The 14,629-nt window shown below is 35.2% G+C and overlaps 1 protein-coding gene across 1 annotated transcript; it reads right to left on the bottom strand.

Annotated features, from left to right (window-relative positions):
* Positions 1-5,148: 5,148 nt before the first annotated feature.
* Positions 5,149-6,084, bottom strand: LOC141607830 (uncharacterized). The gene has a single exon (XM_074427176.1). It carries the CDS (start codon positions 6,082-6,084, stop codon positions 5,149-5,151), a length of 936 nt encoding a protein of 311 aa, XP_074283277.1.
* Between the last annotated feature and the right edge of the window lie 8,545 nt (positions 6,085-14,629).

Genomic DNA, 14,629 nt, shown 5'->3' with positions numbered 1-14,629 from the left:
CATGCTCAATTTTATGCTAAATCGCCTTTAATTAGCCAATATCATATATTACTCGGTTTTTACGGATTTCCGTGATTTCAACATTTTTATAATCACAAAAATACATAAACTCATATTTATGCATAAGTTAATTACCCTAACCTCTTAGGACTCAAAATATAGTCTTCACTAATAATTTGACCATAATTAACCCATATTTTATAAAATTGTTCATAAATGGACCAAAAATTACAAAAATAAGCTATAAACTTCAAATAAATCACAAAATTTCAAATAAATTCAAAATTTGAAATTTAAACTCATGAAAATTCTGGAAAAATACCATGACACTCATAATGTTCAAAATCTTAGGTTAAAAATTTCGAAATTTTTCCGGAAAAACAATGTTCAAAAATAATCAACATGGAAAAATGTTCAAAAATTATTTTCATTAACATTGAAAAATGTTCATAATGTTCAAAAATGTTCATAATGTTCAAAAATAATCATAAAAACATGGAAAAATTATTTTCATTAACTTTTCAATTTTAGATATGAAAAAGATAATAAAATGCAACATTAGACGTTTTTCCTAAGTCATAGATTATGTATTATTAATTTTTCACTAATAATGTCACTATTTATGCTATTTTTCTTCAAAAATCCAGAAATCATGCAAAAAGACTTCTTTATAGCCAATTATTTTACACACATCTTGTAACATTGCATGTGACAACATATTAATTTTCTATGACCAGATTCGAAATTTAACTCATATTAACCTATTTTTCACCTAAATCGGAATTTAATAATAAAAAATCCATTTTTCGAGCATAACAAGTCCAAAAATTATGAAAATTTACAGGTTATCTCAAAATAATATATGTGACAACATATCCAAAAATCAATGGAAAATTCGAAGTATAGCTAATTTTAGACCGAAAATGACATTTTTACTCATAAAATCATATTTAAATGCCATTATTGTATAATATGAACAATAAAAATCCGAAAAATTAACCAAAATATCCTAAAACATTTTAGGACCAGAAATATTAACATGCATGAATTAATTTCGTGATATATCATAATAACACAAATTTTACAAGTTTTATATGTTTTTCTTATAACTCGGAAAAACTTTTAACCGATTTGCATGCAAATAACATTGGCTCTTGATACCGATTGAAGGAAATGTAGATCTATATACATACTAACATACTCATATATGTTTAAATTAATTTGTCATAAAATTAAAGGTGGAACTTATGCATGCAAACTAATAAAAGAAATGAGAAAGAAACATTATTCTTACAATGGGTATTTCGGTTTTATGGGCACAAAAGAAATCTCCTTTTCTTTTGTTCTTGAGCTTTCCTTTAATGGAAGAACAAGATCCAAGTATAGGATCTCTCCTTAGGAATAATACCCAAAGCTAACTCTTAATCTAATTAATATTATATGAGCTAGTACAATATTAATCTTGTGAAAAATTGAACCAAAAATTGTTTGGTTTTGGCTCCTAAAACCGGGTAGGAGAAGAGGATAGGAAGAGAATTATTTTTATCTCACTAGAAAATAATTTTGTGAAGTGAATGAATAAAATTACTACACACCAATTCATATGGTGAATAATAATTAAAATAAGCAAAAGAACTCCTTGTTCTTTTCTAGGTAGAACCGGGTAGGAGGGGAAGGAAAGGCCAATGCATGCACAATTTGTTCTTTACAAGAATGTGTAGGGTGCATGGCTAGAATTAGGTTAATCATCATTATGCTTACCACTAATTTAAACAAACACAATATTTGTTTAAACCACCTCCCATTTTCGGCACATATGATAATATGGGATCCATATTATTTTTGTCAAATGTCAATATGTCACATGTCATATGTGACATAAATTTGGTATGTATTTTTAACATATTAAAAATCAACGTATTAATAAAAAATACGTCATATACAAAATCGATTTAGTAATTCATAATTACTTGTGCCAAAATATTTTACCAATTTATAAATCATATTTATAATAATTCATTCAAATCCAATTGTTTCTTTAAACAATAATTTCATCCGAGTAATGATGCAATTCGATTACTCAGACCGTATCTCATTTAATCACATTTCAATTTGATACGTTAATTTTACTTTCAAAATCGTCCGTCAATTTTTTCAAGTAATTTAATTAACTCGTAACATTATACGATTAATTAAATGATCAATTAAGAGTATTACCCTATAGGTATGACCTAGGGGGTCAACTGATCACCACCGTCACACGACAGTAATGTCAAACTCTAGTCAGCCAATCATTACCGATATATGTTGACCAGTTGACAGTATAAATACTTCCCAATTGTATTCTTTAAAATGAGATTTAATAATGATATTTAAATCATGTGATCGCACTATTGTTGAGGACACATTTCCCAACATTATGTATTTTAAATTCATTATTTGCCGTTTATTTATATACTTTTCACATAAATCGTAAATGTGGAATTTATTATTTATTCAAGTAAAAATTTGATGAAATGTCTCACATACCTATAATATACTCCCTCCGGCTTGCTGTTTTCTTCCCATTTCATTATAATACTCCTCACATATATTAGAGAAACGGGAAGAAAATTAAAAGCCAGAGGGAGTATAAATTATTAATCCATTCACTCTCATTTATTTATTGTATCTCAAATATGAGTGAATTATTCTACTTATTTAATTAAATTGAGTCATTTATAATTGGATACTTGTTTTGCTTATTATAAATGGTTCATCTCCGTTTGTTTACATTTTTATTCAAGTGACAAATATTGAAGAAATGGGTTACTTATTCATATTCATGATTATGATTTGGCATGAAATATCTCACTTGGATTATTATCGGTTCATTACATGTAGTAGTCTCTTTCGAAGTTGATTCGTATCGCTTGGTTGAGTCTTATTCTTATGATAATGCCTTTATACTATACCGTATTGCTTGACTTATCTTTACGCCTCTTTCGGACTGTCCTGCCGATTGTGGGTTTAGCTCATATTTTCCGCCTCTTTCGGACTGTTCTGCCGATTGTGGGTTCTCGATTTCCATTTCAGGGTTCGGGTCTTGGATGCGGATTGTCCTGCCGCATGTCGAATCGGGAACTATGCTGTCCCGAGAGTCTGGCCAGATTTAGACTAGGACTGAGTCTTGGGAGTGCCGTTGTCGTCCTACCAGGGGAATTATATTTTGATATATGAGTAGTAAAGTTCTTGCTTGGTTTTAGATATTTGTATTTATCTTTCAAGGTAAGAGTTATGCCTTGTGTTGTTTGTCTTGGTCCTATTGGATACTAGGGGTGAGCTATAAGTCCTCTAGTTGCGATATGATTGTCGGGATTGATATTCCCATCCGTTCTTATGGTGAGATGTAAGCAATAAGTATGAATGTGACATTAGTAGCCACGTCCCGTGCAATGTTTGCTAAGTGGTTTTCCAAATAATGGCTACGGTTTCTATTCTTTTAGTTTGCATTGGTTGATCCCTTACGTAAATGTTCCACATGATCCGGATTCTAATCTCATATCTATGTTGTAGTCTCTAGAAATGCGTGCCTTTTTTTTATAAATGACCGTATTCTTGTCTTTCATATTATTTAATTGTCACATGTGAGTAGTTTAATCGTTATCATGCTAATGTTGATCTATCTCGTTCTATCTCATTAAATTGCCATGTTTAAATATAAACTTGATATTCATATCTTTTGTAAGTATCTTACATGAATTATCTGTTTCAGTTCTTTGTTATGTTCATTTCGACAATTTGTGGCTGGGAGAACCTTGAGTTACTCCCCACTGACTGTGGCATTCATGTTTACATGAATGACAGATATTAGTGGTGCATTAATGGGGTGAAGACATGTGTGAGCTAGTGAGCACTTTGGCCTTGTAGTCGGTTTATTACGATTGATTAGACTCACCTTTTATTTTATTGTCATTCGAGGATATATTTTCCCTCACCTTGACTATCACATTTGTATAATTTAATCTTTATTTCCGCAATCTTTTATCTGTGTTTTAGATTTTAATGAACCCGCGCTTTAAATTTTAAAAGTTTCAAAATTTTCCTAATTTCCGCTTGCTTTTTATAAGTTATAATTTCCGCGTTTTCGCGGGGTGTCACAGTTGGTATCAGAGCCTATGTTGCTCCCGACGCACACACGTGTACCCCAAATTTAAATTGAACTTGACCTTGACTAATAAATGAGAGATGGGTAGACTTAAGGACCTAAGGTGGTAGTCTGTAGTGTGTTTGCTTTTTGTTAGGTTCTAACATGTTTGTTGATTGTCATTTAATAATTGTTGTGCCCTTGGATCAATGACTGTGAGGTTACCTACGTGAAGATCAGGACTTGGTGCCTATTGCCGGGAATTGAAGATTTGTTCAACCTTTGAAGGATGTTTCTACTTCCTCGAAGATGTTTCTCATTTTTCGTGTATCTTGCCTTATTCTTTATCTCTTGGTGCTTATCCTTCTTCTAAACCCTCTTCTGTTTTACTTTGAGATCTACTCTTATACCCCTAACTTGTCCTTTGTTCCTTGCTTATCCTCCCTTTTACGCCTTTTGATAGTACTCTTTCTTTTGAGGAATGTTGACCTTGGTTGGAAATTTTGGCTTGGTGGAGTTTGTTTGTGGTTGACCTTAGCCCTGGTTTTGAGAGGTTGTGATGTTAAGACTTAGGTAGTGTGATAAGACATGCTTAGTGATTCTTATGCCTAGTTCCTTGGTAAAGTGAGTGTGGTTGTCTAGTGGAATTATTTGTGTTGTCAAGTGTGAGTTGCATTTGTTACTAAGGTTATAGAACTTGGCTTTGTTGTCTATGTTTGGGATTTGAAAGCCTCGGGAAGTGTAGTGAGACGTGTCTTGGAATACTAGTGCTTAGTACTTGACTTAAGACGGATGAAATTTATTGGTGGATTTGAGGATATAGGATGGACTGAATAAGTCGAGTTTGTAATTGGCTTTCGTAGACGCTTTGAATATGAGGTTTTGATAATGGGTATGTTACCATATGAGGAATGCTAATTGTGGGATTATTTTTTTTTTTTTTTGCTAAAAGGTAAGCTTTCATTAATAGAACAAGCATTACAAGGAGAAATTTCGAATAAGAGCATGTTGACAACCTAGTGTTAAATAGACTCTAATTGCACTCTAATCAACCAAGCTCTATCCTTACTCGACACATTACAAAATTTATAAAGACAATAACGACTTCTAAGAGCCTGTTGAATTTGAGCAATAACACTAGCATGCAGGGCTATGCAATGATGAAGTCTGGCCTGATTCCTTTGCAACCAGACCGAATACCAACAATGAAATACAGCAGCACAGCAAATACTCTTCCGGAGTCTACCCCATCTACTTCTTGTAACTTTCATCAGAATATCAGATTGAGTAAGATCAGAATGGAGCCACTGACTTACCCCTTGCAGAATTTGAGTACTATACACACAATGATGAAATAAGTGCACATGATTTTCTTCCTGTAACTGACATATGCAACAGAGATCATCAGGAGCAATGTGCAGCTGAAACAACTTACTCTTAAGCATTAAGGCATTGTTGGTGATGAGCCAAGCAACAAAAGCATGCTTGGGGGCACCCATGTTACTCCAGATGATCTTACACCACCAGACATCCTCATGCTTGTTTCTCAACCAATTGTAACAGCTTTTAACAGTGAATCCCTCAGGCCTTATCTTCCAAACATTATCCTCAAAACAGTCTATCAACTTCTCTTTCACCTTGCAGATTTTCTTCCAATACCAACTAGTATCAGAATGAGGGGAATAAGAGAGAAACGACTGCCCTTTTAAATAAACATGATGTATCCATTGGACCCAAAGTGTATCTTGATTAGAAACAATCCACCATACAAGCTTCCCTACTAAAGAAGCATTCCAAACCACACTTTGCTTAAGGCCTAACCCTCCTTCCTTCTTTGGCACACACACATTTGTCCAAGCTATACGAGGAGCTTTAGAGTATTCAGTACTCCCTTCCCAAATAAAATTCCTGCAGATTGCATCAACTCTATCCAACACCCCTTTTGGCAATATGAACATAGCTGCCCAGTAATTCTATAAGGTAGAGAGGACAGAATTAACTAGAACCAACCTGCCTGCATAAGACAGCTTCTTAGCTCCTAAGCTTCTTATTCTTTCAACAATTTTATCAATAAGCACAGAACAATCTCTCTTCTTTAATTTGCCTGCTGTGATAGGCACCCCTAAATATTTAAATGGGAGAGTGCCTTCCTGAAAACCAGAAACACTCAGAATTTCTCTCTTGAGTTGATTTCCTACCCCATTAAAGTAGGCATTAGATTTCTGAGCATTCATCTTTAAGCCAGAAGCAGCAGAAAAAGAAGCATAAGCTCTTAACAATACCATGATAGAAGCAGCATCCCCTTTACAAAATAGCAACAAGTCATCTGCAAACATGAGGTGGGTGAGCTTCATTGGTTTGCATAAGGGGTGGTAGCTGAACTTCATCTTCTCAGTAGCAACTCTCAATATTCTAGTTAGATACTCCATACAGAGAGTGAACAGAAGAGGAGAAATTGGATCTCCTTGCCTCAGTCCTCTCTTACCAGGGAAGAATCCAAAACCTTCACCATTCACTGCAATTGAGAAGGTGGGACTGCTAATACACTCCATAACCAGATTACTGAACTGAGTGGGAAACTTAAAAGCATCCAGGATCTCCTTAACATATTGCCAACTGACTGAGTCATAAGCTTTCATCAGATCCATCTTGAACATGCATCTGGGAGTGCAAGCTTGTCTATTATAGAGCCTGACAAGATCTTGACAAACCAGAATATTCTGAATAATGCTTCTGCCTTTAATGAACCCACCTTGATTCATACTCACTAAGTCAGGCAAAACTCCAGCAAGCCTATTGCACAGGATCTTGGAAATGCACTTATAAAGGACATTACAACATGCAATGGGCCTAAATTGGGTGACATGAGTAGGAATAGTGCATTTAGGTATGAGAGTAAGAATAGTTGAATTCAATTGCTTGAGAATTTTGCCCGACCTAAACACATCCAAAACAGCTTCACAGACTTCATCTCCAATGATGCTCCAGGAATCTTTATAAAAACCACTGGAAAACCCATCAGGGCCAGCTGCCTTATGCTCAGGGATAGAAAAAATAGCTGCTTTGATTTCCAGCTTAGTAACAGGCTTCAATAAAACATCCCTATGATTCTCTGAGCAAACATTACCCTTCCTTATGATGAGTGAGTTGACAGGGGTAGTTTTCACTTCAGTACCCAACAGGTGCTTATAGTAGTGCAGAAAAGCATCCTGGATACTCTGAGGATCATCACATTCCTCACCCTTCATATCTTTAATATAGAGGACTTGATTTCTCAAAAATTTACTTTTAATTACCCCATGGAAATACTTAGAATTGCAGTCCCCATCTTTAACCCAAGCTGTCTTAGCCTTCTGACTTAAAAACTGATTAGAAGCTTCCAAAAGCTCTTTGTATTCCACACTAGCAGCTTGTTCTTTTTCCATCCAGGAGACATCCCCAGGATTGCTTGCAATCTGCATTTGAATGTATTCTAAATTCCTTAAGGCAATCCCAGTACTATTCTCAATATCAGAAAAATGCTCTCTATTATATCTCCTGAAATGATGTTTGAGACTCTTAAGCTTGCTAACTAACTTATACATTTTGGTACCCTGAGTTTGAAACTCCCACCACTCAGCAAGATGAGAAGAATACTGTGGTGCTTTACCCCACATGTTAAAATACTTGAATGGCTTCCTGGACCTCAGACCCTGGCTCTTGCTTTTAATGATGCAAGGGGTATGGTCAAAGATACCTTCAGGAAGGAAGTTAGCATAAACATCAGGCATACTCTGACTCCACTCAGCATTAATAAGAGCCCTATCTAATCTGCTATATCTCCTGGACTCTATTCCTTGCTTATTGTTCCAAGTAAAAAAGGAGCCCATTGCTGGGGCATCAGTTAGACAACAACAATTTAGACAATTCTGGAAATCATCAATCTCCTGATCACAAGTATTACCCCCTAATCTCTCTGCATAAGACAAGACACAATTGAAATCACCACAAACTAGCCAAGGCACATGGACAGTGGCAGCAAATTGGACTAGCTGATCCCAAAGACTCTTCCTTCCATTTAAGTCATTGAAGGCATACACCATTGAAACACAAAAGGTAGTACTTGTGGCTAATTCAGTAACCTTCATATTTATGCATTGAGGAGAGTAGTAAAAAAAAATCAATATTAAACACAGCAGGATTCCACAAGACCCACACTCTTCCCCCCTTATGGCAACTATTATTTGTTGTTAAGCTCCAACCATCCATAAGAATGCTATTTAAACTATTCTGAGACAAGGCATTCACCTTAGTCTCAAGGAGTCCAAACAAACCAACCTGATTACTATGCATAAACCATTTGACATATCTTTGTTTGGTAGGTTTGTTAAGACCCCTAACATTCCAGAAGCCGAGATTATACATTCCCCACCAATTGGTGAGGAACACTACCACTTATCCCAATCCCTTCCTTGGGTGTAGAAGAATTGTTCAAGGCTTCCATGAACGTAACTTGACCAAATTTATGCACTGTATAGGCTCCATCCGTCACCTCTTGCCTGGTCAATCTCATGATTGGTCGAGCAGGAGTATATCCCATAGAGTATTTGCCTGACCTATGCCACACAACAGGAGTTTGTAAAGGGATGTCTATGGGTTGAGTAGTCATATCTTCAGTTTCTACCAGTGGCTCTTTCCCCTTACTCAGTTGAGTGACAGACTTCGGGTGAGTAACTGGTTGAACAACAGTCTTTGGTCTCCAAACTTGAGTGGGATTTTTCTTAGGTGGTGGGACTGCCTTAGGAAGGGCTTTTTTACTTTTCCTGCACTCATTCTCAGCATGCCCTACTCCTTTGCATCCATTACACACTAATGGTTTCCACTCAAATTCAACCTCAATACTCATTAAATTGCCATGCTCATCCAAAAACTGAACCTTTTCAACAATATTGTCACCAAAACCTACTTCAATCATTACTCTAGCATACCCCAACCTGGTTTTGTCCTCGAGTGTGGTCACACTTAATAAATTTACCAATGAGTCCTGAGATGCGAGAAATCCCTTTCCCCCAGAATTTCAAAGGTAAATTGTGAAGCTTTACCCACACCGGAACAGTTTTCACATCATGTTTGACTAGTTCAATATCAGGAGACCAAGGTTTTACGATAAGAGGTTTATTATCAAAAAGAAAGTGACCCTATCTGAGAACTGCATCTCTTGCAGCACGATTCTTAAAACGAACAAGGAAAACACCAGTAGGTAAAAAGGATATCTTATCTACCTGATGGTTAACCCAAAGCCGCCTTATAAAACCGTTCACAATCTCCCAAGGAGGATTAGCACCGAGGATGAAACAGTAAACAGAGTTATGCCAATAATCCATTTCAACTTTAACCTCTGCTTCTGTGAACTGCAACATCTTCACTGGTTCCTCCCTGGCTACAGTCTGCACCACAGTATCAGTACCAGTAGTCTCCTCCAATATAGCATCCTCCTCCTCTTCCTCTTCGACATCTTCAACTAAAGTTTCTAAATTTAGAGGAGGAATACCCACAATTGACCCCATACTCTTCTCTTTACGATTATCTTGGCTTGACGGTCCAACAATACGAGTAAGAGCAGGAAATTCTTAAGAATCGGTAGTAGAAAGAAGATTAAATTTATTACCATTGGATTGATTTTTGTTTTGATTTTTGTTTAGATTTTTGTTTGAATTTGTTGATTGCAACGATGAAGATTTGGCGGCTGTCATGTTTTTTGTGTTTTTCTGATTTTGCGTTGAATGCTAGGTTTTCTTTTCCCTTTCTCTCTCTATCTCTACCATTCTAACCATATGACATTAATTGTGGGATTATTAGTTGATCTAAGTGAGTGATCTTGATTACTACTTGAGGTATGGTATGAGAGTGAGACTAAGCTACATTGTTGGGGAGTCTTAGCGCTTGTTTTAGTTGCTAGAAAGGATAATGGTATGGTTGATGCCAATTGTTAAGTTAAAGAACATAGTTTCAACTTATGGGGTTAGGATGAGGAAATATGAAGTGGTAAAGCGTTATTACAACTAAGACCTTGTTTATTGGGAACTCGATGGTAAGTAAAGTTATAGGATATCGGATTTGAAAGAATATACCTTGACATGTTGATGACTATAATGGATTGGTGATGTGATTTAATATTAGTTAGCCCTTGAGAGTTCTTTAGTTGAGAGAGACTGAGTATTGAGAAGTATTTGTTAACCCTATAGTTTTATAAACCTTGAGGTTGTATTGAGTACTTGAGATGATGGGATGTTGTTGTTGTTTGAGATTTGAGTACCTGGCGTTCCCTTGTTGTCTAATTTCCCTTCCTCCTTGATCATAAGCGTTACCATTCATACCTCTCTTCCTCGCTTCGTCGTGCTCCTCCTTTAAGTTTGATGCTAGTAACCTATAAAACTCTATCTTTGACATTCTTATTGATTTGACTTCAATTCTTACCCTATGAAATTCATCATAGCTCTTTGATTAGTTAAGTTGAATCCTTTTTGCATACTGGTATCTATGATGTCTAAGTTACTTTTCTTTTGTCCAATTTCTAAACTTTCAAGCTACCAGTTTGATTCTTTGTTAAAATTTATGTTATCCTTACAAACCTTACCTATTTTAAAATTTTGAAAATGAAAATTTGATTCAGTTCCCAATTTGTTCTTTGAGTATAGACTTCTTTATCCTGGTTTTGAGTTGCCAAACCTACGATTTCTTTCAATTTTATACAATTTCTGTTAACTTTGATCTATTTTTGATTTCTTTGTCAAAGTTTGATGTCATCTTTTCACAAACTTGACTCCTTTTTGAGTTTAAAAGTGGAACTTTTATTTTTATATTGGCTTTTGTAAAAGGAAAATTTGAATAGATTACCTTTTCTTTTGATTTTAACGTTGATCGGATGTTAGTACTCGTTATTAGAGACGTTTAATAACTTGTTCTACGCTTGTCGGCGAATGATTTTTGGTTTTAAATCTGTCTTTGACTTGGAAAGTTAGAGTTCTTGTGTGCATGACAAGAGCAATTTCATTCCATGAATGAGACTTACACTTTTGAAAACTCTTCATTAATGTTTTTGAAAGTGTTTTGATTTTTGATTTATACAAATGATTTGCCTTTCGACCTATTTCCGACGAAAAATTTTAGTTGAAACTTTTGAAAGAATTTTAATTCCTACAAGTAAGTAACCTTTTAATATTTTGGTTACCGATTTCGAAATTCCAGTTTTACTTTTATATATAACCTTTCATTCCTACTTTCAAGTTTCGAGGATGAGACTTTTTAAAAGATGGGGTGATTGTAACACCCCGAATTTTCCATTTTGACATTTGAAATTTATTAAACAGTTTGATTACTTTATTTTCTATTTTTGAATTATCCAATTTAATTAATTTTATGTCAAACACGATTTTTATAAAAGTAATATATAAAAGCTCATTTTTATAAAAATATGTATTATATAAATTATATTTTTAAGACATAATTTATATAAGAATATATGTATACGTATTTTTGGTCGGATAATAATAGTGACAATAATAATATTAGTTCCGTCTCAAGTTAATATAGACTCGAGACATTTTTCCGTCACCTGTTGACCGTCACATTTCCACTTGTAAGACTAATCTTTTCTCGACCTATCCCATACCGACAACACACCATTTACTTTTTTTTCACCTAACTAGCTTAATAATGGTTCACTCATACACTAACCCCACATACTACATTTACATGTTATCATTTTATATTATTATTATTATTATATATTATTACATTATTATTAATACATATTATATTATTGTTATAATACTACCCTACCCCGTGTCCCTATCCCCACACCCTTATTCAATCTTCTTCTTTCTTTCTTTCAAAAGAGCAGCAGCAGCAACAACAAACAACAAGGAGCCGTACATCTCCATTTTAGTCGACCTTTCAAACCCGGTTTTCTCCCTTATTTCTCAATCAAATTCCATGATTTTTACACCATTAGCTTCCTCTTTCCTTCCTCAATCTTTCAAGGTAATAAAGTCTCATTTTTGTGACGATTTTGTTTTTCGCCGTCTTATAAAAGTTTCGATTTTTGCCTCAATCCTTTATTTTTCTTGCTTTCTGATGAAGGATTTGAAGACCCGGAGCAGTTTAAGTCGGAAATCGTGCTCGTTGAGGAAGTTATAAGGTAACATTGATAGGTTACTCGACAAAATGTCGAAATTACTTGTTGTCATGTCGTTTTGTGTGCTAAATTTGTATGTTGGATGCTTAGTTGTGGTAAAGCTTCTTTCTTTATGAAATTTTCGCATAATTCTCGTATGAAAACGGTAGTATGGCTGTGTAAAATTTCTTCTCGTTAGGTCTTAAAAGTTGTCTTAAAATGACTCGGTTACACAAATGATGAAACATACAAGAAAACGAAATCATGAAGGGTGTGGACAAAAACTCATTTTGGAAAAATAATATGGGGTAGTAACAGACTAACATAAACATTAAGAGAGTGATAAACAAAGTAACAAGGAAGAATTATGTACTATGTTGGTTAGATAGATTCCCTTGTTTGCTTGTCCATTTGCAGCATCCTATATTAATTTGTCCATTTTGCATAAAATTTAAACCGTGGAAATGGGCTGTCTTTGGTCAGTTTTGGACGCAATTTTTAGGCTGGAATTGTTGTTGGTTCGAGCCAATTTGATTACTCACGTCTTGTGTGCATATACATGAATGAATATGGTCTTTTGTTTGGATGAATTTGGCCTTGTAACATGCTTAAAAACTTGTCTTAAGACGGCCTCATGAATTTGATAGAAAAACCATGTATATATAAGTTGATGATGAGTGACTTTTGTGCACTGTTTTTGAGTCGATCCCACGCATGATTTGAACCAAATAGTTGATTCTCGCCACCTTTGTATATCTAAGTATGTAATGGGTTGGTGGTATGTGAGAAATTTCACCCTTTTCATGCTTAAAATTTCGTCTTAAGACGGTCACAAAAGAACTTTATAAATCGTAAAAATGGACTTTGTCGAGCAGTTTTCGCGGGCTATTTTGACGGGTTTGTTTATGGTAAATTGAACCAACTTTCTTGCTATTGACTCAAGTACATGTAAATGTATGGATTGGGTCTTTTGTTTGGGTGAAATCCGTCTTGGTTTGGCCTAGAAAACCGTCCCAAGACCGCTGGACAGAAGGGAATTGTTGCGTTTTTGGCTGCTCTGTATGTATGTTACTGTACTGCGTTTTTTTGGCATGTGCTGTCCTGCTGGCTGTTTATGCAGGGATCGGACTGCCAGCATTGGCACAGAGACGGGGTGCGGCCAGGCCGTGGCCGGGTTGGGCTGGTTATGGCTAGGCCGTAGCCTCGGTTGGGTTAAATTTTATCCGTGAAATATTTATGTCCGAGTTTAATTAGTTTGAATTTCCGTCACATGATTTATGTATTTTAAATTCATTATTTTCCGTTTATTTATATACTTTCACATAAATCGTAAATGTGGAATTTATTATTTATTCAAGTCAAAATTTGATGAAATGTCTCACTTACCTATAATATATGAATTTTTAATCCATTCATTCTCATTTATTTATTGTATCTCAAATATGAGTGAATTATTCTACTTATTTAATTATATTGGGTCATTTATAATTGGATGCTTGTTTTGCTTATTATAAATGGTTCATCTCCGTTTGTTTACATTTTTATTCAAGTGACAAATATTGAAGAAATGGGTTACTTATTCATATTCATGATTATGATTTGGCATGAAATGTCTCACTTGGATTATTATCAGTTCATTACATGTAGTAGTCTCTTTCCAAGTTGATTCGTATCACTTGGTTGAGTCTTATTCTTATGATAATGCCTTTATACTATACCGTATTGCTTGACTTATCTTTACGCCTCTTTCGGACTGTCCTGCCGATTGTGGGTTTAGCTCATATTTTCCGCCTCTTTCGGACTGTCATGCCGATTGTGGGTTCTCGATTTCCATTTTAGGGTTCGAGTCTTGGATGCGGACTGTCCTGCCGCATGTCGAATCGGGAACTGTGCTGTTTCGAGAGTCTGGCCAGATTTAGACTAAGACTGAGTCTTGGGAGTACCATTGTCGTCCTACCAGGGGAATTATATTTTGATATATGAGTAGTAAAGGTCTTGCTTGGTTTTAGATATTGGTATTTATCTTTCAAGGTAAGAGTTATGCCTTGTGTTGTTTGTCTTGGTCCTATTGGATACTAGGGGTGAACTATAAGCCCTCTAGTTGCGATATGATTATCGGGATTGATGTTCCCATCCGTTCTTATGGTGAGATGCAAGCCATATGTATGAATGTGACATTAGTAGCCATGTCCCGTGCAATGTTTGCTAAGTGGTTTTCCAAATAATGGCTACGGTTTCTATTCTTGTAGTTTGCATTGGTTGATCCCTTACGTAAATGTTCCACATCATTCGGATTCTAATCTCATATCTATGTTGTAGTCCCTAGAAATGCGTGCCTTTTTTTTCTA

Source organism: Silene latifolia, chromosome 10 (assembly GCF_048544455.1).
Source record: "Silene latifolia isolate original U9 population chromosome 10, ASM4854445v1, whole genome shotgun sequence".
NCBI classification, from domain to species: Eukaryota; Viridiplantae; Streptophyta; class Magnoliopsida; order Caryophyllales; family Caryophyllaceae; genus Silene; species Silene latifolia.
This window is presented reverse-complemented; position numbering and strand designations above follow the sequence as displayed.